Consider the following 27485-nt stretch of genomic DNA (forward strand, 5'->3'; position numbering starts at 1 on the left):
CCAACTGAGCCACCCAGGTGCCCCTGATAACTCGATCAATATCAAGTTATTTCTACTGATGACACCAAAGCAGTCAGCACTTGAGTTCTGAACACAAGGACTAAAAAACTGTTTTGCCATCTTAATAGTGTTACTATTATAAATCATAAAGAGCCCTGTCAAAACCAGTAAGAGGCAGAACTAAGTGAATGGGTAAAGAATATTTGCAAAATATATGAACACACTTTATGAAGATGAAATATTTTTGCTTCTCAGACTGGTAAAACAAAACAAAACACCATAGACTGACATTAACTGCTGTTTGGCTAGCCTGTGGAGAAACAAGCACTCTTGTACTATACACTGTGGAAGTATGAAGCAGTACAGGGTTTCAGAAGGACACAGTCAAATTTAACTGTAACATAGCAATTCTACCCACAGAAGTAAAAACTTCCTCCAGAGTAAGATATGTGTACAAGAGTATTTATTGCAACCCTATTTGTTAATTGCAAAACAAACACAGCTATTAAAAAACAATGACATTGGCATGGGTTTGCTCACCACTAAATCAACAGGCAATGGCAGAGAGATATAAATAGTGTCATTTCACCATTGCAAAACAGGTATTATATAGTTTGTATGTTTGCATATCTATATAAAAATACCAGAAAAGTATCCACGAAACTTTTCATAGTGATTATTTCAAGTAGGGAGATTAAGGAAGGAAAGATGCGGATCTTTCCCTTTTTCATTGTGTATTTTTTGGATTGCTTGCAGTTTTTACCACTAGCCTGCAACACTTTTGTAACTTAAAATAAAGGGGTTGCCTGGTGGCTCAGTCAGTTAAGCATCCGATTTGGTTTCGGCTCAGGTCATGATCTCACGGTTCATGTTTTCAAGCCCCCACATTGGGCTCTGTGCTGATGGTGTGGAGCCTGCTTGGGATTCTCTCTCTCCCGCTCTCTGCACCTCCTCCACTTGCTCACTCTCTCAAAATAAATAAACATTTAGAACATAAAATAAAGAAAGGGGCTTGGAAAAGTGAGGAAATCGTCATAAGCAAGAACTCCGCAGTCCCTCACTCAACAATTAGTAAATGACTACTGTGTCAGGAACAAATACTTTCCAAAGACAATGAGATTAATAAGTTCCCTTCTTCATCCTCTTTTTCTCCCAGCTGGACATCTACTCATGACTGTGCTCTGCTCACGATCCAGCTTAGACCACAGTGTTTTTCTTGGTCAACTCCTACACACCTTTAAAAGGTCAGCTTATGGGGCACTGCCTCACGATGCCTTCCCCAATACTCTCAGTGGAGTTAAGGAATTTTTCCCTTTGGACTCCTTGCCCCTACCTCAAGAGACCCCTATCACTTTGCTATAATTATTTACACACAAATCTGTCCTCCCAGCTTGCCCCCTGAGACTCCAAGAGCTGTGTTCTAATAGTCTTGCATTCCCCAGCAGTGACCACAGTGCCAGCACTTGGCAGATGTACAAATGACACCATGACACCGCGGAGGCCGTGGTACAGGAGGGTGAGCACTCAAACTTCGAGGCTAGGCTCACACTGGAAGCTAATGAATATATCTGCACCTTGGGGTATTTTCCATCAGTAAAATTGGAGAAATATTAGGTCTGACCCACACAACATACACAAAAGCATTTTTTGAAATCACAACCTGCCAAGTGAAGGTAAGGTGCCATCCCTGTTCCACTACTTACTCGGGGCCTGCCCCTGGCTAACTTCCCAACTCATTCACTCTAAGGCTGTTTCACTCTAAACTGTAGCATGGGGATCCTGACAGTGGATAACCTTATAAGGTATTTTTATGTTAAGGGTATTGGGACAATTATATTAAACCACGTAAAAGAAAAAAAAACATTTAGTCCAATGGTTGGCACAGGAAGTCCTAAATAAATGGCACCTATTATAGTTATTACTCACAAGGTTATTTATTTCTTCCTGAGCATGGGACGCAATTAGGCTGGATGTAACTTACATCAAGAAGATCTTGGAAATATTTTTTTTTCTCCCATGGCAAAAAGCCCAGGTAACTGTCTGCGTGATGCTGCAGTTTTCTGCCAGGTAATACTTCATTAACATCGATATAATTGTTCACATTTTCCTCCATTCTGTGTTTCTCTTGTTCTTTCCCTGTGATTTTTTCTTTTGCCATCTGGTCTTGCAGTGGAACAATTCGAGATGAGAGTTTTTCTTTTGACACACTTTCGCCTCTTACTTCTTGGATCAGAATTTCAGATCTAAATTTGCCTTCCATTTCTAAGTCTGGGGGTGGATTCTGACTCTGGTAGTGGCCATTCACTTTTATTGTTGCTGCTGGAAAAGTTGACTTCTGTAATCTTTCAAATGTTCCCAAGCTATATGGCAAGATGCTTTTGTGAACCTGTTTTTCCAGCGGGGCCTCTACACTGTCATTTCTTTCATCTGTTATTATAGCTTGATTTCTTTTTATTTTAGCATCTGGTAGGTTCTTCAGAAATGATCTCAGCAAAGCTGACTTGGACAGGTTGTACCCTTTCACAGTGATGTCTCCACGTTCTAGTTGCAAATCCAAGTTACTGAGACTCAACTGGGCCTCTTTCGGAAGGAGTGAAATATTCACTTGGGGAATTTTCATCTCCACTTGGAATCTTCCTGTTGTGTTGCCATCATGTCTCTTGAACTTTGGAAAGCGTTTCTCTTCAGGAATATCTTCAAACAGGATTTCTGCCTCTGGTAGAAGTGTCGTGGGGCTGACCAAATTTTGGTAAGATTTCTGGGTTGTAGAATTCACTTTGGGTTCCTCTCTCGTGTCAACCTCTACTATTATCTGAATTTTGAACTCTTCATCATTTGTATTTTGAAACGTGAGATTAAAATGTATTGTGGTTGCATTCATTCCACTGTGCATTATGAGGTGGATGGTTTTCCACTTATTGGCAATGGAAGCATGTCGAATTATTGGGTTGTCGCTATAGGCACCTTCAATTCCTCTTTTGGCTATTTCTGCAAAGCTGAAATAAGGCAGGCATTCACCTTTTGGAATAACATAGTGAGTCTGGTTTGGGAGAAGTGTTACTTTATACAATTCATGAAAATGATCTAGAGGAAAAAACACAAACATGACTTTAAAAAATGAGGCATTTTCCCCTCCTTTTCCTTTAATTCTGAAGGTTTGAGTTTTCACTTTCTAAGAATGACTTTAAATTGACTTCAAAATAATCAAACATTCTAACACAAGAGCTGCTGTTATAGGGCTCATTTTACTATCTGAAGCAATCACTATTATCAACATGAAATGCAGGGTCTAACTTACTATAGAGATATGGCAGATTTCAGTGATGAACTTTCAGCTTTGTGTCCATTTGAAAAAGTATGACATTCTGCCCAAACGACCACCACTGATAAGCTATCAGCAAGATCCAGGGGCACGTGGGTGGCTCAGCTGGTTGAGCATCCAACTCTTGATTTCAGCTCAGGTCATGATCCAAGGGTTGTGGGACCGAGCCCCACATCAGGCTCTGTGCTGATGGTGGAGCCTACTTGAGATTCTTTCTTTCTCTCTCTCTCTCTCTCTCTCTCTCTCTCTCTCTCACTGCCTCTCTACCCTGCTTGTTCTCTCCCTCTATCTCTCTCTCACTCTGTCTCAAAATAAACACTAAAAGAAAAAAGATCCAATATTCATTATATTGGATTTAGTACATTATAAGGTCTCTTTTTATTATTTCTAAATTAAACCTTTACTATATATTTTCAACAAAGGTATATCTGCTTAGTACAAAATCAGCCAGACTGGTGCAATAGCAGGAAAAGCAGCAGCTCCAGTATCTACTATTTTTTAAAGATCTCTTACTTTTCACTTACTGCTAGTTTGAATGCAAGGATGGGTGAAGAATACATAGAGAGTAATTATTTTAAATAACAACAAACTCCCCTCTACTCATCAAGGATTTTGATCCCCTTATTCTAAATATGTTTTTACGGCAATAAATATACCTTGCCCACAGTCGCCAGCATCAAACCCACAGGACAAGACATTGCAAGCCTGGTCACAGAACTTATCAGCAAGCCAGGAATTAGCACATCCTTGATTACAGTAAGAAATACTGTTTAGACCTCCGCCAAACTGCCAGGGCTGTCCAATTCCAATACTCCCAGTACCCCCGCCTCCTGCGACGTAGCGACTCCCGCCACTGTTACCTGTAGAGGAAGGAAGAGAACAGGATCCTGCTGTGCTTATCATCTTGAACAAAGGGCAGTTTCTCTTTCTCAATAGTGCTATTGAGATTAATGCCTACATTTCAGTCAGAAAAGGTTCACCCAGATTTCATGTACCTTAAGAAGAAAACAAACTAAAAAGGGGACATCACTTGCCAGAGGATTAGGCATGGGATGACCAGGCCTTGGCACTCACTAGCTGTGCAGCCCTGAAGTACAAACTTGCTCCAAGGGGCGTGTGGGGGGGCGTGTGGAGGTTGTGTGGAGGAGCAGGAAAACAGGAAGAGGTTATTGAAGACTGATTGTCAGAACTGCCAAAACATGTCCAAACATGGGTGCCAATATCACTACCAAATGTTAAAGTTCTATTAGGGGCTGAGTTCTCTGGACTGCACAGATCCACCGGGTATGTCTGCATTCTCTTATTGCAGCTGCTTATATTTTTCAGTGCATCGGATAGATCTGACCAGACTACAACTTAAAGCTTTGCTTTTTCTAATACTCAACACGTTTCCAAATCTGTTTCCGCATGTGGAATATGGGGATGATACCTGTGCACATATTCTCTCTTCCTTAGGTGACTAAAAAATTCAAGTGAATAATGGAGAATGCTTTATAAACTGAAAGGCAATCAACAAATGTAAAAACACGTTATTATCAACAAGTGTAAACATAACCATGTAAGGGGGATGCTGAAGAGAGAAGATCTTTATTTCTCTTTAGTTACTCACTAATAGCAAGCTGCTGCTGAAAGCCACCAGCTGTGAGCTCCTACAAGACCCAGTCAGAATGATTCTTGCTCTGAGTTTACATAATTAAGGCTATTCCTGACTCTCGTATTTTAAATAATAAAAGGCATTTTCAAGTGCAGGGCCAGCATGGAAATATGCCCTCAACAATGGCGAATATGAAAAAACTGATCTACATGGGGACAGTAGCCCTACTATCTCCAGAATCTATGGATTACTGATTGTTTTCATACAAGCAGAATGTTTAAGTCACTGTACATATTCAATAATGACAAAGAATGAAAAACCGTTCAGGGGTGCCTGGGTGGCTCAGTTGGTTAAGTATCTGACTTCGGCTCAGGTCACGATCTCGCATTTTGTGGGTTCAAGCCCTGAGTCGGGCTCGCTGCTGTCAGCATGGAGCCCGCTTTGGATGCTCTATCCCCTCTCTCTCTGCCCACCCCAACTCTCACTTGCTCAATCTCTCTCTCAAAAATAAACGTTAAAAAAAAAAAAAAGAATGAAAAAAGTCCATAAACATGAACAAATTACATGTTAACACACCCTTACCGGAGCAGTCACCACCATCCCAATCACAGGCTGAATTATTACAAGCCTTGTCACAATAGCCATCTTTGATCCAGGAACCTGGGCAGCCCTCAGCACAGTTTGGCACAGGCCATGTCAAATAAACCTAGGACAAAGCCAGAAAGAAAATGGTTTCTGACACTTTCCAATCTCAAAGTAGGATTCCTTTTAAAAAACAGAAGAAGAAGAAAAGGAAAAAAAAGAAAAGAAATTGAGTGAGCCTCTAGAAAAGGTTACAATTTTCCCTGGGCTGTCTGCATCCATGTGGCATATATTGCATTAAGTCTGCAGGTACCTGCAACAGTTTGCAAAGTCCTCCTGCTCTGTTGATGATTCTTACTAAGTACATTTACTCTTTTCCATTACTCAAGGAAAGCAGACAAGGACTCAATTCATGGGTTAGTTTTTCACATGGTCTTACAATGTATTTTGAAATAAAATAGCAACATGTCAGGCTTGAATGTGAATAAAAAACGTGCCAAAGCAGGTGGAAAGTATATCATACAAGTCACTGCTTTTCTGTTAACAACTGTCATTAACTCCCAAATGTGTTTATGTATAATCTTGTCCCAAGGCTGAGAAAAGCAGCAGATGAACTCTCAATATCCTTACGTCTGTGCATAAGGTCCTGTGATACATTATCAGCACAGTGTTCTGAGTTGTGAACTCACCTGCTTTCAAAATGAGTGACAAGGTACAAGGTTGCTTTTTTTTTTTTTTTAATGTTTATTTATTATTGAGAGACAGAGAGACAGACCATGAGCATGGGAGGGGCAAAGACAGAAGACAACACAGAATCCGAAGCAGGCTCCAGGCCCTGAGCTGTCAGCATAGAGCCTGACACGGGGCTCGAACTCACAAACTGTGAGATCATGACCTGGGCTGAAGTCAGACACTTAACTGGCTGAGCCACCTAGGCGCCCTTATTATTTTATTTTATTTTTTTAATTTTTTTCAATGTTTATTTTTGGGAGATAAAGACAGAGCATGAGCAGGGGAGGGGCAGAGAGAGAGGAAGACACAGAATCAGAAGCAAGCTCCAGGCTCTAAGCCGTCAGCACAGAGCCCCACACGGGGCTCGAACTCATGAGTGGTGAGATCATGACCTGAGCTGAAATCAGACACTTAACCGACTGAGCCACTCAGGCGCCCCACAAGGTTACTTTTTAAATTAAATTAATTTTTTAAAAAATGCACTCCATGCCTCTGCGTGCTCCATCTACTTGGAGTGTCTTTCTTCATCTAGTTAACTCCTATTTGTTCTTCAAAGTTCACTTCAATTCAGATGGGAATTAGTCTCTGGTCCGGATTTCAGTCTCCTGAACTCCCACTCTTCGCACCAGGGCATACCTGCCGGCACGGAAATCGCCGTTCAAGGCCCCGATTCTGTACGTCTCCACTGCCGAGCCGCAGCTCAGCGTGGCAGCCCCACAAACACAGAGGAGGCAAGTGAACAGGGGAGGAGAGGATGAGCACTCTGGGGAAGCATAAACAGCAACAGGAAAGTAGCTCTGTGCAGTTAGCACTTCCACCTGCAGGGTTCTGGCACTTAAAAGCTTATGACTAAGTCTCCAACTCATCACTGATTCCCTCCAACAGCGCCACAGGGGTACTTCTAGCTTCCGCACTTTGCAGACAGGAAACCCACATCTAGTCACTGGCCCAGGACGGTCCTCAACTGTTGCTCCGGGCTCTGTGCTCAAAGCCACTTCCCCATCATGCCTCTCAAAGCCAGAGTGAGACCACTGCCTTAAATGAAATTTTATCCACGGCTGTAAGCAGAAAAGTGAGCTCACTTTTATCCTGGCCATTTTGCTGATGTTCTAACCACGATTTCATATTTCATAGTGACTTTACTTTTTTCTACTGTTATTGTAATAGAATAATTTAGAACGTGGGTTCTAGGTGTCTGACAGGGCAGAAAAGTAAAAAACTACTAGGGAACAGTTTTTGTACTCCCAAATTATTAACTCTCCTGAGCTTAGCACTCAAAACTGAATACAGTAGTACGCATACTCGATGTCCTGACCTACTGTTTATAACTTCTAAGTGACTTCTAAGCTAGGCATCCCTTCCTCTTAGGCACTCACCTTCTGACCTTTGGAGTGACTATAAAAATCATCTGGCCACACATCCTTCCCAAACATGACATCGTCGTTCAGATAAATAAACTTCTGGGACAGCCCTTCGATGCGATGAATGTGGCTTTCAATAGCAGGTGAACTAAAGGTAGGCAAGTGGCTCAAATTTCGAAAAACATCCTTTTAAGCAAATGACAACATAAAAAGGCAAGAGAAAAAGAGGGCGGATAAGAATCGTTTTGTTTTGGTTTTGGTTATGGGAGGAAGGAAGGGAGATGAGAAGAAAAATGAAGGGGATGCAGGTGGGGAGGGGGAGGGTACGGGGAATGAAATGAGGGATAGGTAAAGGTGCAGTGAGCAACAGAAAAACCACAGCCTTGTGATACATGGAAAGTCATGGACCTGGTGTGTGACTATTGTCACTCGAGGATTATCAAGGTTCAGCCAAGAGGGAATCTGCCCATTGGTGACAATGAAAATATTCCGAACCCACGGAGCATGCCTCTCAATGGATCGCAGGGAGTATCTCAGCTCTTCATTATCTTCAAAACGGCTGGCAGAAACATCTTCATCCTGCTTAGACTGAGAAAACCATTTCACACGTGAAGATGTAAAATACCACTTAAGTCATACCTTCTCCTCCTGGCTATCCCTCTGCCCAATCTGCTCTCAGGCTCTGGCAGACTTTTAAAGACCAAGCCCTACATTTGAACATTACAAAAAAATGCGAAACACTTGGCATATTTAAAACAACAACACAAGGGTGCCTGGGTGGCTCATTTGGTTGAGCATCAAACTCTTAATTTCAGTTCAGGTCATGGGACCAAGCCACACATCAAGCTCCGCCAGGAGTGTGGAACCTGCTTGGGATTCTCTCTCTCTCCGCCCCTCCCCACCTCTAAATAAATAAATACATACATACATACATACGTACCCAACTTTTTTTTGTACTTTTTAATTTTTTTTAAGTTTGTTTATTCTAAGAGAGCTAGCAAGCGTGTGCATGAGTGGGGGCACAGAAAGAGAGAATCCCAATCTCACAAACCCATGAGCTCATGATCTGAGCTGAAATCAAGAGTTGGACACTTAACCAACTGAGCTACCCAGTTGCCCCCTTTTGCACTTTCTAAAGAGAGAAGTTTCTCGGATCTGATTCTAGGTCACTTCGGTTAATGTTAACCAATGGCAGTGATTGGAAAATTAGAAAAGTTCCAATCAACTCCTCTCTCTGGAAATCCTCTTCCTTCTAATATAATGACTTACAAATCTTTAACAATCTAAACCCTTGATCCAGGTTCATGCCTTACCTGGCTGATGGCACTCAGGTCCCACAATAAATAGGCAGGACTTATAGTCAGTTCTTTTCCCTCAATGGTCATGTTCTTCTTGGTCTGCTTATTCAGTTCTTGGAAGTCTTTGGGGTTATTCAGTTTCAGAAGTGCTACACTGGCCTCTGAATACAATTGCAACTGTAAAATAACAGAAGGGTTACCCAGAGAAAAACTCAACCTCAAAGAAGAGACACGTTTGATCCCAGTTTGATCTTTAATGTTTAAATATATACATAGTGTATGATGTATACTTAAACATATTGTATATATATTTAAAGATTAAATGTATCTCTTTATATAGATTATGAACTAGTAAGGCTATTATCACCAAAAGAAGACCTGAAGAGGCCAGACAAACTTCCCAAGTGAACGGAAGAGACCAGGCATGTAAAGCAGAGCGAGTGGTGAAGTTGTGGGAAATGGGACATTTCAGGGCCATCCACAAGCTGCAGCCACTGCTCAACATTGACAAATGCGGCCAGATCCTGAGACACCAGGATCCCCGAGTGTTGTAAGAAATCTCCCCATTTTTCAATGCTGACTCGAATGTTTTTGATGGTCATGCTCTCAAACAAAACACAACTGGTCACCAATTGTGACCTTTGTTCTAGAATATTACCAATCTGCTTCTACTGGGAGAAACCTGCAAAGTAACTGCCCAGACTGGCAGAGAGCACGCCTGTTAGCAGGGTCTCCAATCGGCTTCTGTGCCCCACATTTAAGAGGAGTACCTTTGACAGGACTGACTGTAGGACTTCCATACGAAAAGCGCTTTTGGGGGCAAAGCTTTCAAAGAAATCATGTCTAAGGGAACATCACAAACATCAACATGTTTTACAAACAGGCTTTCCCACCACTACCAGAGTCCACACCACCCTTGAGCTGTTTCATGTTCTAACTCTGTATCATTCAATTTCCTATGAAAAGAGGCTTTCAGACCTTAAAGGGTAGGGAGGATTGGAAACTACTAATCTTGGAAAGCAAAACCTTCTGCCCAACTGACTCTTCTAACAGGGCCAGTTCCTTAATTTATGACATCCTTTCTTACTTTATAAAACAGAGCAAACATAAATCATTATGGGCTCATTTTGAACTCTTGTATATGCCACATGACTATATTTACCTCATCTTTCAATGTTTCATCAGCTTATTTATGCCAAAAACTAGAAGTTAAAGTTAGAATTTCATTTATATTTTTCCCCTTAACACAAATTGTGTGTGGGTGTATGGGCATGTCCATGCACAAGTGAATACTGTCTTCTGACAGATTACCTTCTTCCACGCTAATGGCACCTGGCATATACTAAGCACTCACCGAAGGTCAGCTCCCACTGCTGTCATATCCTACCTTGCTATGTGGTGGGACAGGTAGGAGGCAGGGCAGATATTCTTCTATCCGGACATCTACTGAGTCTCACTGCCCACCCCAGCCTCCCCTGCTTCACCCCTCCCTCCCTCACTGCCTCCCACAGCACCTCTGAGGGCTCCCTGGAATATAAAATCACCAAATGTTTATAAATGTAGTGTTTTAACATTGGGTAAATATGCTTATCTTAATCTCTTTATCCGAAATGACTGTAGTCTGAAAAACCATTCTGAAATTTCATAGACATTTTCCTAATTAGAAAGATGAAAGGTAAAGAGCTTCAGGAACTATTTACATGTTGAAACAAGCTTTTCTGCTGCCATCAAGTTGTGAGTGGTGAAAAAGTTGGGGAGGAAGTATCCTCTGATAGCCACTAGGTGGCACCCTAATCCTGGACACTTAATTACTTCTGCAGGGAGACAGGAGGTGGTAAGGAAAAGTGGGTGTAGTAAGTGCCCAAGGCTGGAGTTCCTAGTTTGGGCAACTATGGGCAACTGCCTCCATATATAGCTTCTTATGTGAAATTATCATTTCATCTAAGTTCTTTAAATTATAAGTTTCTCAAAGAGAGAACAACTTCTACACCCACCCACCGCAGACCCACAACAGACATTTCTTTAACCTGATGGAGAAATAAAGGTTTGTTATTTTTAAGCCAGAGATTTCAGGATGTTTGTTTACTATAGCATTATCTAGAATAATGGATCGATATACCTATACATGGTGGCATAAGGTTAGGGGAAAAACATGCCAACTAATATAAATGAAAAATAAACTCATTCCAGTAATTAGACAACTCAAGAATTTTCTAAAACTAAAATCAGTTCCAGAGTTGTTTGTTTAATCTACTGAAGTGCCTACTTTAGGAATAAAACAGGCCAAAGGGTACTATCCTTTAAAAGAGCAGGTGCATAAGGTAATTTCAGGGAAGTCACTAAAATGAGCATCAATGCAGTATTACAATAATTTACTGTTACCTTGAATGTGCCTTGAATAGAGGTTTGAGGGAACAGAGTCCAGGTAGGACAATATGCTGTTCTCACCCCCACCCGCACTGTCCTTCCTGTCGGAACAAACACCCTGGTCAGCCTTCAAGGATCTGTACAGGCTCTTAGTCTTTGAAAACTTCTCTCATGTCTCTAATCCACATAGACCTTTCCTGACTCTAAATGCCAACCCGAAGCCTCTGCTACTCTGCTCGATACCTAATATCACACTGTCTTGTCTTGCTGCTTGAATACTTCACATACACACATACTGTCTCCAAAACATGACTCTAAGTAGCTTGAAGATAAGTCCATGTTCTCTACTTCTTTTGCACACTCACTCAGCAACCAGTAGCACTGAAGCATAAACCAAATGGTAGAATGTACTTGAGAGCTCTGGGAAGATTCTTCCACATGCTCTAACATATGTTAAAGAAGTGAACGAAAAATCAAAAAACAAGTGAAAACTCCACTATGAGTAAAAATGACTGAAAATACAGAATGATTTAGAGTGAGCTAAAAATAAAGACCAAAGGATGATCTCCTTTCCCAAAAGGTGAATTCTGTGTCCATCATGTACAAAAATTCTACAGATAAAGGGTTATTAATGACATCAAACTAGAAAGCTTTTAATAGAAAAGACTTATTTGTAAAACTATAGGCCACATAAGAGTTTCAATGAATTCAAATCTATTGTTCTGCAACTGCAACTACACTCAACCCTACTTTCCCTCCTCGGGAGTGAGGAGATTCTGGTTTTGCTCTAAACAGAACGATAAATGCAAAGTTGTACGTATATGACTATGGTACCAAAACCCAAAGTGACTTCTTAGAATAATCACATTGCTCAAACATTTCCCTTTATATTCCAGGCCATGGTACACGGCAGGTATGTTCTCAGTCACAGCATTTCTTCTTGCTCATGCCTTCCACAAGCATTTCTGGAGTGGCCCCCTAGGTGCCAGGCCCTGTGGTAATCATGAGGGGTACACAAGTGAACAGGCAGTGCCTGTCCTGGGCACTCATGCCCAGGCAGGGTCTAAAGGACATAACCGAGCCCTGGGTGCTCGGAGGCCACAGGCCTACCTCAAGTCCTCCCGGAGGACCCTGGGAGGGCAAAACGGTCCAGCTCGTTCAGGTCCTGAAGTCCAGTGTCTAACAGCCCTCTTCTCCCACATGCCACAAAGCACCTCTAACATAACACGCCCTAAGCTAAGCTCTGGATTTCCTTTCCAAAAAACTTGCTTCCCCCATGGAGGCTCCAAATGTGGTTAAAGCCATCACTTCCATCTTCACTAGTAACATCCACTTCCCCTTTCATTTTTCCTTCCCTCTCACCAATGGCTAATAAGTCACTAGGTCATGCTGAGGACTTCTTGCAGATGTTTTTGGAACCATTCTCATCACTGGCACCATTGCCAAGGCACTTGCTGAACCTGAACATCTTGCCGGGCTATAGCCACAGTGGCTGAACTGGTTTTTTGCACAGCCTCATCTTGCTTAATCTCTGCCTACCATACCTTCACCTATTACATTCCTTAGAAACAGATTAAGTGCTCCTGGTTGCCCCCTGTCTCCAGGATAAAGTTCAGGCACCTTAACAGGAGATCTTTCTCAATCTGGCCTCAATCTCTTTTCCCCTTTCTCAGCACCAGCAAAATCCCTGCCTGGTTTCTAGCCTCCAGGAACCAGCTGCCTTGGTTTTCAGGAAACCATTGACTTATAGGCCTCCAGTCCTTTGCTCAAGCTGTTCCTTACTGTTGGAATGGTCTTTCCCCCTCCCTTCTCTGCCAGGAGAACGGCTGCTGTGTTCAGGGCCCAGCTAAGATTCCTTCTATTCTGCAAAGCCTTCCTTGCCCCAGTACAACTAAAGCCCAGGTGTTCCTACAACACTGTATAAACACTTACTTGGAAGTGATCACCCCCAAAAATTACTTAAATGCTTTTATTCACTCAGTGATCCTTAGCACACTCCCTGGCACACAGCAGACATTTACTAAAAGCTCACACTCTAAATGGAGTGACAGGAACCCAGTGACAGGAAACTTCATTCTCAAGGTATTCATAATAAAACCAGGAAGAGGAACCTACAGAAAAACAGTCACTCGAAGAATTGGCCTCAACTGCTGATACACTCCTCTTGTTCCCCTTGGTCATTTTCTCTTTAGCCTCCAAAAACCAGAAGTTCTAATCCCTGAAATTGATTGCAGGTGTTGGCATCAGGAAAATGACCTGTAATGAATGTTGTGGGTACTCAGCCTGACCCTCAGAGGGGGTGATAGCCTCCACAAAGACAAGTCTGGGAGTCCAAATAAAGCTCCAGCTGGGTGAATGAATGGTGGAAGGGGGTATCATCATGCACAGAGCACAGAGCTTGCTGGTACTCCTCGTCCAATTCAAGGTACTCCCCCGCCCTACTTCTACCTGCACACACCACTCCATAGTTTGCTGAAGGGTTAACTGCTACTAGGATTGGCATTCTTTGGTGGCACACACCCATCCACCAACAGACGCACCAAAAGCCGTCAGCACTGGTGAGCACCTGCAGCAGCCAAAGAGCAGTGGGGTGGTCAAACCCGAGTGGAGGATGGAGATGTATCATGAACCTTCTTTCCTTTAAAAATGTATTACAGTTGGAATCATATAAACAGATTCAAGAATGTCATTCTTTCTGCATAAGGAAGTTGAGCTAACAGTCAGAAGTACAGCTACACGTGTCTATAATTCTCGAACCAATAGCTTGGAAGCCAAGAAGCTAAATAAACATTGGGGGAAACGAATGCTAATCTATGCTTTTATCTGTCCAAATCAGTACGAAAAATAAGTGACGGGAGAAAAACACATGCAGAACAGTGAAAAGAGGGATCCCTCCTTCCCACCACTCACATAAATTGGCTACAAATGATCAGAGACTTAAACATAAGACTTGATACCATAAAACTCGTAGAAGAAAACAAAGGGAAGGATCTCCTCCATAGCAATCTTGGCAATGAGTTTCTGGACGTGATGCCAAAAGCACAAACAACAAAATAAAAAATCAATAAATGAGACTACATCAAACTCAACAACTTCTGCACAGCAAGAGAAACAATTAACAAAATGAAAGGAAAACCTAAAGAATGGGAGGAAATTTTTGCAAACCATATATTAGATAATGGGGTTAATATCCAAAATATAAAGACCTCATGCAGCTTAACAACAACAAAATCCAATTTAAAAAGGAGAAATAAATAAATAATAAATTAGAATGAGCAGAACTAAGTAGACATTTTTTGAAAGAGAACATTAAAGTGGCCAGCAGACATGAAAAGATGTTCAGCATCACTCATCATCAAGGAAATACAAATCAAAACCATAATGAGATACCACCTCATACCTGTCAGAATGGCTACTATCAAGAAGTCAAGAGACAACAAGTGCTGGCAAGGACGTGGAGAAAATGGAACCCTTGTCCACTGTTGGTGGAAATGTAAATTGGTCCAACCACTATGGAAAACAATATGGAGGTTCCTTAAAAAATTAAAAATAAACCTACCATATGATGCAGCAATTCCACTTCTGGGCATATAGCCAAAGGAAATGAAAACAGGATTTTGAAGAGACATCTGCACTCCCATGTTTATTACAGCATTATTCACAATAGCCACGATATGGAAACAACCAAAATGCCCATCAACAGGTGAACAGATTAAAAAAAAAAAAAAAAGATGTAGCATATATACATAATGGAATATAGTAATATTCCATTTGGCCATGAGAGGGGAGGATATCCTGCTATCTGTTACAACATAGATGGACCTAATGCTTAGTACATTACACTAATAAGTGAGGCAAGTCAGAGAAAGACAAATTATTTGTGGAGTCCAAAAAAGTCAAACTCATAAAAAACAGAGTAAAATGGTATTTACCAGGGGATGGGGGACTGGGGAATAAGACCGATGTTTTAAAACACAAACTTTGCAATGAGTAATAAATAAGCCAGAGAGAGCTAATACACAGTATAATCAATATAGACAATACTGTGCTATAATTATGTAGTGATAAATACTGCTACCATGGCAATCATATTACAATACATAAATGTATTTAAAGTAACATATCATAGGGGCACCTGGGTGGCTCAGTCGGTTAAGCAGACGATTCTTGGTTTCAGCTCAGGTCATGCATGATCTCACAGTTTGTGAGATTGGGCCCTGCATCAGGCTCTTTGCTAACAGCGTGAAGCCTGCCTGGGAGTCTCTCTTCCTCTCTCTCTGCCTCTCTCCTGCTTGCTCATTCTCTCTCAAAATAAACATTAAAAAAAAAAGTAACATGTTGTACACCTTAAATTTACATAGTGTTATGTCAAACTTTTTCAATTTAAACAAACAAAAAAACTTATAGGAAGGAGGAATATCTATTTTTAAATAACTGAAGATCAGTAATAATTCAACCCTGATCTAGCTGCACACTACCATATTTCCAGGTACCATAAAAAAAACAGGAAAATATGAAAAAAAGAAAGAATATAAATATCATTCTATTACCATCGCACTTACAGAGGTGATGTAGTATATCTTAAAACAGTGGTACATTTATGGAGAAAAGAAGTTAAAGGGAACTTTAGGAGTGGGGCAGAGTATAAAAAATATGGTCAAGACAGGAACTCAAGAACTCTCCAATCACTGCTCTCCCCCACCATTGCTTCCTCATCTCTACCCTTTCACCTCTAAATTGTTAAACGACATCAATAGAAGGAAGTAAGAATCAGGAACCTGACCGTGGCAGAATTTAAAGAATGTTTCCTTGCAAAATCAAGAAAACCAGACCCTAAAAATTTCTGAGCCCAGAACTTTATGCCTTCTGTTCTAAGAAAAAGGCATTCATGTTTCATAACCCGGAATGTTTCTGACAGAACCGCAGGCGTCTTGACATAAGGTCAAAAGGAAAGAACACCCACACAATAGAGCAAGTGGCTTGAAAACAATAAATGTTAAGGAAAAGGCATGTCTTGGGTCAGCCTCCAGAGTCAACCCTAAGAAATGGCATCAAAGCATTAAGAGTTAGGGGTGCCTGGGTGGCTCAGTCAGTTGAGCATCCAACTTTGGCTCAGGTCATGATCTTGCGGTCTGTGGGTTCGAGCACCATGTTGGGCTCTGTGCTGACAACTCAGAGCCTGGAGCCTGCTTCGGATTCTGTGTCTCTCTCTCTCTGCTCCTCCCCGACTCACACTCTCTCTCTCTCAAAAATGAATACATGTTGGGGCGCCTGGGTGGCGCAGTCGGTTAAGCGTCTGACTTCAGCCAGGTCACGATCTCGCGGTCTGTGAGTTCGAGCCCCGCATCAGGCTCTGGGCTGATGGCTCGGAGCCTGTTTCCGATTCTGTGTCTCCCTCTCTCTCTGCCCCTCCCCCGTTCATGCTCTGTCTCTCTGTCCCAAAAAAAAAAAAAAAAAAAAAGTTGAAAAAAAAATGAATACATGTTAAAAAAAACTTTAGAAAAAAAACAAAAACATATGGAGTTAATAGGTACAAGTTCTAAATACGTTGGTGGCTCAATTAGCTATTAGTGAAGAAGGCTTTCACGTTATCAAAATTCCAAGTATCTGACGCATCCTTCCTCTATGAGTGAAGGCTCTTAATAAAGGCTCAGGCTGCAGTCCCTGTCGACTTACTGTGAGTTTGACCTCCCCTACTCCCTCCCCTGTGCTTCCATTTCCTTGCACTGTCAGCTCCACCAGGGCTTTTGTCTGTTTTGTCTACTGCTATACTCTCAGCAGGTGTAACAGCACCTGAGACACAGTAGGAGCTCATTTGTTAAACAAATGAATCATGTTTCTGTCTGGGAATCCAGTAAACCAAGTAAGACTCTTCGACTTTTGCCCAAATAAAAAGAAAAGGGTAAGGATCTTCCATAAAGAAAGACAACACTGTGGCAGAATAGAGACCTGCTCTGCTTATGACTATCAGCTATGCTAGAATTCAAATGGACCACAGAGAACAGTCGGGCATTACATGAAATATGTTATACTCACTGCTCAGTTCCTATGCTCTTACCAGTTTTATTTTAGAAGAAAGATTTTCTGGCAATTTTGTTTTTAGTTGATTTGTTTCCTTGAATGTCAGTGGAAATCCACTCAGGAAAGCCAAATCTTGCATTAGCACTAACCCAGGGACTTCTTTATCCGTGGTCTAAAATAAGAGAGGGAAAAACACAACTCACTTTCCACACCATATGGCTGGTAAAAACTTACAGCTGGGAAAACTAGTAAAGATTTACTACATCTATCAACCAGCTTCAAAATCAGAACATTACAGTTACTTAAATTGGCACTCATTAATACTTGTAAGCTAGGCTGAGAGGAAAAGTATCAAAAAGCCTCTCAAGGTAAAACAGCTTTATTACTTATACTTTTATTCTAACCTACTGTATAAATACAATTGATTTAAAATAACATACCAAATAGCCCCTCCAAACTGTCTGTTTGCTGTTTCCTTTAAACATTCCATTCTGGGCATCTTCAACTACAATAAAGAATACAATAAGCAAGCACATTCTTAATGAATACTACTATGATATCTGCCAGGACACTACAAAGCATTTTGAGACTGTATAGCAGATTGTTATATGGTCTCAAAAACAGGTAGCTGGGGGAAACAAAATTAACCCATCCAACAAAAGGGGAATGATGTAATACCAGTGTGCAATTAAATGCTAAATTTTGCAGTGCTGTAGAAGAGATTCATACAGGCAGCAGAAACATGAAGATGACAGATTGAGAGAATCGCAGATGTAGGAGCAAACATCGACATATTTAATAAAAAAAAAAAAAAAAAAGAATTATTTGGCACAAGTAAAACATTTGGGAGTGGTGGGTACTAGGAAAAAGGGGTAACCAGAAGAAAGGCCCTTGAAAGCCAGGCCAATGGCATTATGATTAACAGCAGGGAACCACTGTAGGTCCTAGGGTTCCCTCAAGGGTGACAATGAAATCCTAAAATTCATCAAGTAAGGCCGAAAAGAGCAGATTAAGTTGGAGGGTGCAGAGGGGCGATGACACAGCCCAACTGGGAGAGTGTTCTAAAGTGATGGGGACAAATGAGATCATCTGCTTGCTGCTGTCATCTGGAGAGCCCAAGGATCTTGTTAAATAGGAGAGGTCAGAAGGCTGTCATCTTCAAAATGGGCACGGAAAGCAGGGTCTGGCCTGTCAAGATGGCTGTCGATCCTGGGAAAGAGTTTCAGAGGTACCATAAAAATAGAACTGGTGAGCAATGAAAAAAAGCAAAGCCTTTGCAGTATACTGTTAATCTTTAAAGGAAGCACTGAGCACTAAGAATTATGAGTTCATAACAAATAAATTTATCAGATATGCACCTGTCTCTTTCTGTCTCTCTCCTATGCTGGCAGATCAGAGAACTCTGATAGATGTGGTATGTCATCTGTGCACAATTTCAGCAAGGTAGCTAATGACATCTCACGTCATCTCTATGGACATAACAGACACTTAGCCTAGATCCTAAGTTCAGTGGATTATAACCAATTCTGACTGAAAACTGAAATTATAAAGCCACAATTAACCTAGAGAGAGGTTTCGAAGATCGTGCCATAGGTTTGTGTTGTTCAACAGTCTTTCAAGGTTTTGGAAGACATAGAAGGCATGCTTCTATGAAATGTGTGGATTTACATAAAGCCAACAGAGAAGTGATTATCCTGGATAACATACTAGGGGTTCCCCAAAGTTCTTATTTGGAGCAATGAGTCAGACCTAACAAAATGAAATCTGCTACAAAGGTTAAGACCTTTAAGCTGGTACCAAAAACCAACTACACGAGCATAAATTAAGAAGTATTGGAGCATTAGCATGGATTGTTTCTTTTTTTTTTTTTTTTTTTTTAATTTTTTTTTTTCAACGTTTTTTATTTATTTTTGGGACAGAGAGAGACAGAGCATGAAGGGGGGAGGGGCAGAGAGAGAGGGAGACACAGAATCGGAAACAGGCTCCAGGCTCCGAGCCATCAGCCCAGAGCCTGACGCGGGGCTCGAACTCACGGACCGCGAGATCGTGACCTGGCTGAAGTCGGACGCTTAACCGACTGCGCCACCCAGGCGCCCCTAGCATGGATTGTTTCTTTAGAAAGACAGGTGTTTTAGTCCAGGGCAAGTTCAGTAAGAGTCAACAATGTGCTGTGGCCATACTGAATTTCTACTGTAATTCTGTGCTTGCTTGCTTGCTTAATTTACTCACTCATTTATTTAATAGACAGAGGGTGCTGAGTGAGGGAGGGGAGGGAGGGAGGGAGAGAGAGAGAGAGTGTTCCATGAAGGTCAGAGGGAGGGGGGGGGGGAGAGAGAGAGAGAGAGAGAGAGAGAAGGAACTGGGGCTCACCGAAAGCGGGGCTCTATTCCCCACCATGAACCCATCAGGAAATCCTGTTAGATTGACCTTCAATCCAACCTGTTCTCTCCACTACTCTGATCCAAGTCACCTTCCCTCTTGCCTGAATCTTGCCTGAATGATTCTATCTTTGCCTCTCCTCAGTTTATTCCCACCACAGCAGCCAGACTGCTCCTTTTGGAACATCAGTCAGATCATATCACTCCTGTACTCAAACCCTCTAATGACTGCTCACTGCACTCTGAGTTAAAGCCAAAGTCCTCACCATGGCTGCCAGGGCAGACCCCCTATGTTCCCCATTACTTCTCTAGGCTTATCTCTTGCCCCTCTCCCTTGTTCACCCTATTCCAGCCACACCAGCCTCCCCGCCAGACACACTCCTGCCTCAGGGACTTTGCAGTGCTATTCCACTTAAGTGAATCACTCCTTCCCCATATATTCATGTTGCTGGTCCTCCCACCTACTTTAAATTTTCACTCAAAAATCACCTTCTCAGTGAGTCTGCCCCTATCACTCGATTTCCCCTGCTCAATTTTTCTGTACACCAGTTGTCTCCTACAAACTATATAATTTATTTGTATGCTGTATTTGTCTGTCTCCTTCTGCCAAGAGGTAAACTCAATGAGGGCAAAGATTTTTGTCTCTCTCTTCACTGCTGCATTTTCAGCACTGAGAAAAGTACCTGGCACAGAGTATGCACTCAATAATAAATACTTACTGAATGAACAGACCCACTCTCTTTGCAGACTGAACCACAGTGAAAAAAAAAAGGTTCTATTCTACTTGACACACTATAAAAGTAACAGAAACTAAAGCTCATTCTGAGAAGAACAAACTAGAACACAAGCCCCTAAGAGACAGCTAAAGGAGTAAGAATGAAAAGAAATGTCACCTGGGAAAGGGAGTATATTACATTAGTTCTGTAAGATTCCAAAGGGTACAAGTTTAACCAGCATGAGAAAGCTACAAGGAAACACTTTATAATTCCTTGTAAAGGTCAGTGTAGTCAAGAGGTAAAGTGATCTATCACAGGAGAAAATTCAATTCCTCTAGATCAAAGGGAGTAAGCTTAACTGGAAACACCACTTTGCTGAGGAAACCCAGGCCCAGGCTACAGGGCTAGACTGTGTGGCGGTTGAAGTACTGTCCACTCGATAGGGTAGCAGAGTCATCGGAGGGGCAGAAATGACGTATTTCATAAAGAGAAAAAAAGTCAACAGTTTTTGATAATTAACTGAAAAGAGGTTAAATGAGATAAATGGAACATCAAATGTGGAACAAATGTTTTATCGAGATCAGGGTCGGCATTCCATGGCCAAAACTTAACCACTGCCTGTTTTAGTACAGCCCCAAGTGAAGGACAGTTTTGACATCTTAACAAGGCTAAATGTTAAATACTTATATAAATGCCTACATAATATCCTCCATTTTGCCTCTTGGCCCATAAAGCCCAAAATGTTTATTATCTGATCCTTTAAGAAAGAATTTGGCAATCCTTCATCTAGATAATTGAGGATAAAGAATGTGTCTACGGCGCACTAGAAATATGAGCTCCATGAAGGTAGGGATGTGTCTTTTTTGTTCTCTGCCATTTCCCTTTTTCCTGGAACAACCGCAATGGCCCAACAAATCTTTTTTTTTTTTTTTTTTTTTTTTTTTTTTTTTTAAATTTTTTTTTCAACGTTTTTTATTTATTTTTGGGACAGAGAGACACAGAGCATGAACGGGGGAGGGGCAGAGAGAGAGGGAGACACAGAATGGGAAACAGGCTCCAGGCTCCGAGCCATCAGCCCAGAGCCTGACGCGGGGCTCGAACTCACGGACCGCGAGATCGTGACCTGGCTGAAGTCGGACGCTTAACCGACTGCGCCACCCAGGCGCCCCGGCCCAACAAATCTTTACTCAACAAATGAGTAAGTAGGGCAGGCAAACAGAAACCCAGGTGGGAATTCAAAAACAATGTTTAGAAGACTCTAGTTTAATACAGATTTTATTTATATCAAAATTTACAACCTCTTAAGTCTTTACCATGTTATAAAATTCACAGAGGAAAAACCCAAGATTCTCTCCATAGATATTATAACTGAATTATTATGATTCTTAACATAATGTCATTCCTTTTTCTCTTCAGATGGAATGTTATCAGAGCACCTTAACTATAGTTACTTAAAGAACAAAGCTAGGGGTGACTGGGTAGCTCAGTCGGTTGGTTGAGAATCTGATTTCGGCTCGGGTCATGATCTCACAGTTCATGAGTTCAAGCCCCGCATCAGGCTCCGTGCTGCCAGTGTGGAGCCTGCTTGGGATTCTCTCTCCATCTCCCTCCCTCGCTGTCCCTCCCACACTCTCTCTCTCTCAAAATGAAATACATACATACATATATACATACGTACATAACAAAGCTGAATTTAGCCAAACAAGAAAACAGATTAATTTGCTATAATTTGTCCAAGACTATCCCTTTACTTTCCCTATATATTTAAACTGTAACTTAAAAACAAAAATATTTTATACAAAACAGTTCAGAAACAAATCTATAGCATAAAGGGACGATATCTATACTTAGAAAGGTTAACTTGGAAACTTGAATTCCCTTTCAAGTTACAAATACCTCATTAAATACCAGGAAGATAGTGTGATGTTAGATAATGTTCAGGACACAAATTGGTAAGTGATAAGGTTTCTGCTCGATTAAAAAATTAGATGAAAATACCATAAACTCCTGCACAACCAACAACTAAGTTGTGAGTCGGGTGACAAGTACAGGGATACAGAAAAGTCAAAATAAATAGAATCACTGTGAATGCACTGCTCGGGATCTTCATGGAGACAGAACTTGAGATGGGGTGGGAAAGAACAGGAGATGGGCTAGGAGGGAAAGGGGACCAGGAGAGCAGCACCACGTGTGATGACAAGGGCAGCCTCGAGGAGATGCTGGAGGGCTGGAATGTGAGGAACAATGGGCAGAGTCAAGGCAATCAAAGCTGAGTCCTGAACACCAGGGAAAAGGATTCTCTATCGTGTGAAAAACAAATACTACTGTATTGTCTTCAAAAAGGAGCGAACCAATAAAATCAGAGCTTTCTGATTTATTTACAGTTATGTGCAGGACAGACTGGAGAAGAACTTTATAGGTAGGTAGGCAGAGCAGCTAGGCGGCTATCACTGGAGCCTGTGTGAAGAAATTGGGTCTGGTGTGGGGGAGGTGAGATGAGTAAGAAAGGGGAGAATCATTTGCAGAAAGCAAAAGTAATAGGGTGAGGTCAATATACTGGTGATGGAGATTAAAAAGCAAGAACACATCGAAGATACTTCCAAAGATTTAAGCTGGGAGGTATGACACTGAAAGAATGGGAACTTGAGACTAGGCCTCAATGCTATAAAGGGAATGTGACAGCTTTCATTTTACACAAGTGAAAAACATAGAGCCTCTAAGGAGACTCTGCTCAGTGCAGAGGAAGCATGAGAGACAGCATACCAGAGGAGACACAGGCATGGGGCTCAGCAACGCAGTGGCCAAGTAGGAGGATGGGATCTCTAGATGCAGGTATTGTTCTAGGCCGGAAATTACAATTTCAATTCTATTATCTGGCCAAATCAACTGTATAACCAGTTATTTCAGGACGTAAAGTAAGAATGTTCCAGGTATGTTCTGTCCATACTGTAGAAAACAACCTTGCTGAAGAGTTATATGGTGGTAATAATAATAATAATAATAATAAGCCTCCACAATGACTCAGAGGCTAGAGAATAAGGTTAATCTACATATCAAAGTTAAGGTCCTGACCACAGCACAGAAAGACAAGTGTATTACACAGAGTAAAATGTATTAAATCCCTTTCTGAAGTTAGGGCTGAAATACAGCGGCAGCTCTTCTGCCTCTCTTGTTATGTTTTTAGTTTATCGGACACTTCTTTAAAATTGAATCATGTCTGTTCCATTCAGAATTTTGTTATTCAAACTGCCAATGAGAACATGATTTTCAAATACCCATAAGGTGATCTTACCATTCTTAATACTGTCGAAAACAACAACTGAGACATTAGTGGAAGGGTTTTTTGGTTTTGCAACGTTGAATACGTCACTGGCAGAATGAAAAGAAGGATAAAGAGATCGCAGGTCCTTCAGTGTGACGCTGGCTGGCAGGGCTGGGTCCAGGACGAGCATTGGCACCTTAATGCAGTATGTCAACAAACATTCCAACTGCTTCTCGCTGGAAACAAACACCAACATGCTCACAAACGTTCATGAAAATGTGATCAACACTAAAAAGCTTGTTGGTACTACTGAATTTTGCAGATGTTTTTCTAGATCCATAAAAAATCATAATTTTTTAATAAACAAAGAATTTTTATCTCAAGAATAGAAAAAGAGAGCAAGTAGGACATAAAATTATTAAACAAGTACAGCTCTCAAGCTTTCAAACTCCTATTAATATGATTATCACCAAAATTTACTAACTCAAAGGTGCACAAGAAACTAAGCATTTCATTACTACCATCTTAAAGATTATTCATAATTCCAGTGAAGCCTATATCATTTGGCAGAGCGGGAATAGATAAATTCTGTTTAATAAGAGTATCATCCTACCAGATACAATTTATCAATTCTGATCAGAATACAATAAAGTACATTCGAAAGACACGACACCAATGGAAACAACAGCAAATGTGACAAGGTTCTAATATAAATGTATAAGGTATTTCTATCTAAATGTAAGGAATGCCTAGAATAAACATATTACCTAAATAAACAATGGACAAAACACGGCTAGAGAATTCACAAAGAGAGAGCTATGACTAGCTAAGCAATATATAAAATTGTCCAACTGCACTAATATTTAAAGAAATGCAAAAAAAAAAAAAAAAAAAGAGTTATCACATTTTGTTTACTAAATTAGCATTGCTCAAAAAATGGACTCAATGTTACTGCAAGTCCAGTAAACCTATCCCTTTCAAACACTGCTGGTGTCACTGCAGATGGGTGTTCCCATTTTCTCTCTGGAGAAGCAATTTCATAGTATATGTGTGTATACTCAGAGCCATAAAAACTTATACATATGCTTCTACCTCAGTAGTTCACTTCCAGGAATCTAGTCCAAGTAGGAGAAGAGAAACAAAACAGGAAAAACAAACCCACATACAGAAAATGCCACAGACCCAAATATAAGATTGCAAACTATTTACAATAGTGAAAATACAGAAGTGCCTAATATTTAGTAAATTATAGTACAGTTACTTTACGGGATATTATACAACAATTAAAGTTGATAAGTAAGAATAAGTAAGAAGCATGAAGATAATTTCTGAACATAGCTGTGTAGATTATATAAAATTTTTAAAGCAGGATACAAAATTGCACAGAGATTACAAATTACAACTATAAATATATGCACAAAAAGGGAATAATAAAATGATCACAGTTGTTGAATGGGGGCCATAGAAGTATCTTCTTTTCACTCCTCTCAATCCTTTGTAACATGGCATCCTTACTTTAAATAATTAAAAATTTTATTTGTCATTTAAAAATAACAGTTTTAACAGTGGTATATTTATAAATAAATATATAGAACATAAAGAAATGATTCAGAAGGTACTTGTAAATCTCAAAATTCCTCAGGATCATTTCTATAAAATAACTCTTTTATTTTAAGACTAATGGTTAAGTGAGAAAGTGCCATTAACAGAGATTTCTGCTTGTCAGTGAGGCAGTTTTGTTTTAAGGACCTATCAGAGTCTGGTAGGATTCAAATCACAATAGACACATCTGATTCTTGGCATTGAGCTAAATCCCCTTCCCAAGTCCTTAAATATAAGACATACAACTATGACAGCTTTTAAAAATAAGGAAATATATAATGAACACACAATTGAATGATGGATATAAATCCTATAAATGAAAACACTGGGTATAAGTTACACATTAAGTGGACCAAGAGAACAGCACACCAAGACAGATTGATGGAAACAGCAGAGCAGAAAAACCTTACATCCAAAAACCTAACCCATCCAGAAACAATAAAGCTTTTGTTAGCTACAACCCAAACAAGAGTTCTCAATCAACTATGCCTCTGGCATTGCAAGATTTCCCATCTAAAAGAGGCAATTAATTTGGGGGTCTAAAGCTAGCAGATGAGGGATTAAACAGGAACAATAAACACAAAATACTGTATATCCAACAAAAAACAAGAACCTGGAAGTTTCACTTCAACTTCTATTCCTAAGAGGAAAATCAAAACACTTACCTCTTCTTGGTTGGTTCTGTTGCGTTCTTCCCAAGGATTTCTCTAATGAAAGCAAATATATTTCATTACATATTCATGAGCTAGTACTAGTCCTAAATGTGAACAAAAGGTAACTAACAACAATGATTTTCTTAGTTACTCCACTGGACTAACTAGTAGGTTAGGAAATACAATGCTTACATCATTTAATATGCATAATAAATTTTAAGTTTCAATGAAATATGCTCAAAAATTATTATCACATACCTCCCACAGTAACCATGAAAGTTGACTTAAGCTTTTACATTTTACTACTAAAACATGGTACCAGGCTGCCAAAGTTATTTTCATGCACTGGGAAGGTATCCTATTCTCTGACACAAAGAGAAAGAGAAAATTTGTTGCAGTGTAACATGGCCAATGACCTGCAACTGGGGAGCACCCATCATATTTATGAAGAAATGAATGGAGAAATGGAGAAATTCTCAGAAAATGCTAAGGAATCAGAGGGGAAGTTATATCAGCCAGATTTCTAGCTCTTAAGGCTCTCCATTCAAGTGCATTGTACCTTTCTCAGATAAAAGAACTAAAATGATCAAAATTCCACATATAAAAAAATTAGCAGTTTCTAATTCCATATTGTATGATTTAACATTAAAAGGGGTAAAGGGAACATACTTTGTACTGTATTTATCAAATGGAAAAAAGTTAAGTCTGTAGGCCTGTTTTATTTTCAAGGGAATAATGGGTCTTACCATGAATCTTTTTTCCATAATAACACCTTATTTCATGAAGGTATCACACATGGGACCCAGACTAAGTAAGCAAGAACCCGTGGGAGACTCCTTTCCTTTCAGGCCCTCAGAGAGCAAGGCATCACTAGAATAGCACAGTCATAAAATGGCCATCTGACAAAGTGGCTGAGTCCTCACTGGGTACCAAGAAACAAGGGTCAGACACATGGGTGACAAAATCTTGTAATGGCACGAATTTGAGATGCAGGTTTTTGTTTGGATTAGCACTGTGAACATCACCCTACCCTTCTGAAATGCACTGTTACTTGTATTCATAGAACTTTGTGTGTTGTTGTTTCTTTTTAATTCCAATTATTGTTAGTTTTTTTTTTTTTTTTTAAAGTTCTATTTATTTTGGGCGGGGGGGGGAGGGGGGAGGGTGAGCATGGGTACATGCAGTGGAGGGGCAGAGAGATACAGAGAATCCCAAGCAGGCTCTGCACTGTCAGTGCGGAACCCGATGTGGGGCTTGATCTCATGAACCATGAGATAATGATCTGAGCAGAAATCAAGAGTCAGATGCTTAAATGATTGAGCCACCCAAGCACCCCAGAGTGTGTTTTGTTTTTTAAAACTCCATTTTACCTCATTGCTTTCTGCTCCTCCTCCATCTGTTCTCGGACTTGCTGTAGCTCCTTCAGTAGTTCAAGATCTGTGCCATTCACCCAGGTATAAACCACGTCAATTGGCATGGGCAGACAAAGCCTAGGGCAAAGCCACAGGTCCTTCAGCTTACATGCATTTTTCCAATACATTTAGGAATAAGAGTATATAACAGGACTTAAACTCAAAGATTATGAAAAAAAATCAAT

General features: G+C 40.6%; 1 protein-coding gene across 3 annotated transcripts in view; it reads right to left on the reverse strand.

The window, feature by feature from the left end:
- Window positions 1-27485, reverse strand: part of GNPTAB (N-acetylglucosamine-1-phosphate transferase subunits alpha and beta) — a 73168-nt gene that overhangs the window by 14731 nt on the left and 30952 nt on the right. Inside the window, exons 3-13 of one of the 3 annotated variants that reach the window (XM_042947509.1) lie at window positions 27259-27378; window positions 25901-25942; window positions 23664-23869; window positions 17718-17782; window positions 17315-17449; window positions 8905-9066; window positions 8000-8179; window positions 7607-7777; window positions 5499-5622; window positions 3979-4182; window positions 1982-3084 (exon numbers count right to left, since the gene is read on the reverse strand). In XM_042947509.1, coding sequence (XP_042803443.1) covers window positions 1982-3084; window positions 3979-4182; window positions 5499-5622; window positions 7607-7777; window positions 8000-8179; window positions 8905-9066; window positions 17315-17449; window positions 17718-17782; window positions 23664-23869; window positions 25901-25942; window positions 27259-27378 — 2512 coding nt within the window. Of the gene's footprint in view, window positions 1-1981; window positions 3085-3978; window positions 4183-5498; window positions 5623-7606; window positions 7778-7999; window positions 8180-8904; window positions 9067-9256; window positions 10143-17314; window positions 17450-17717; window positions 17783-23663; window positions 23870-25900; window positions 25943-27258; window positions 27379-27485 lie in introns of those variants that run through there. The other 2 variants (XM_042947510.1, XM_042947511.1) reach the window with 2 other exon arrangements.

The sequence above is a fragment of the Panthera leo genome, chromosome B4 (genome assembly GCF_018350215.1).
Source record: "Panthera leo isolate Ple1 chromosome B4, P.leo_Ple1_pat1.1, whole genome shotgun sequence".
Classification (NCBI taxonomy): Eukaryota; Metazoa; Chordata; class Mammalia; order Carnivora; family Felidae; genus Panthera; species Panthera leo.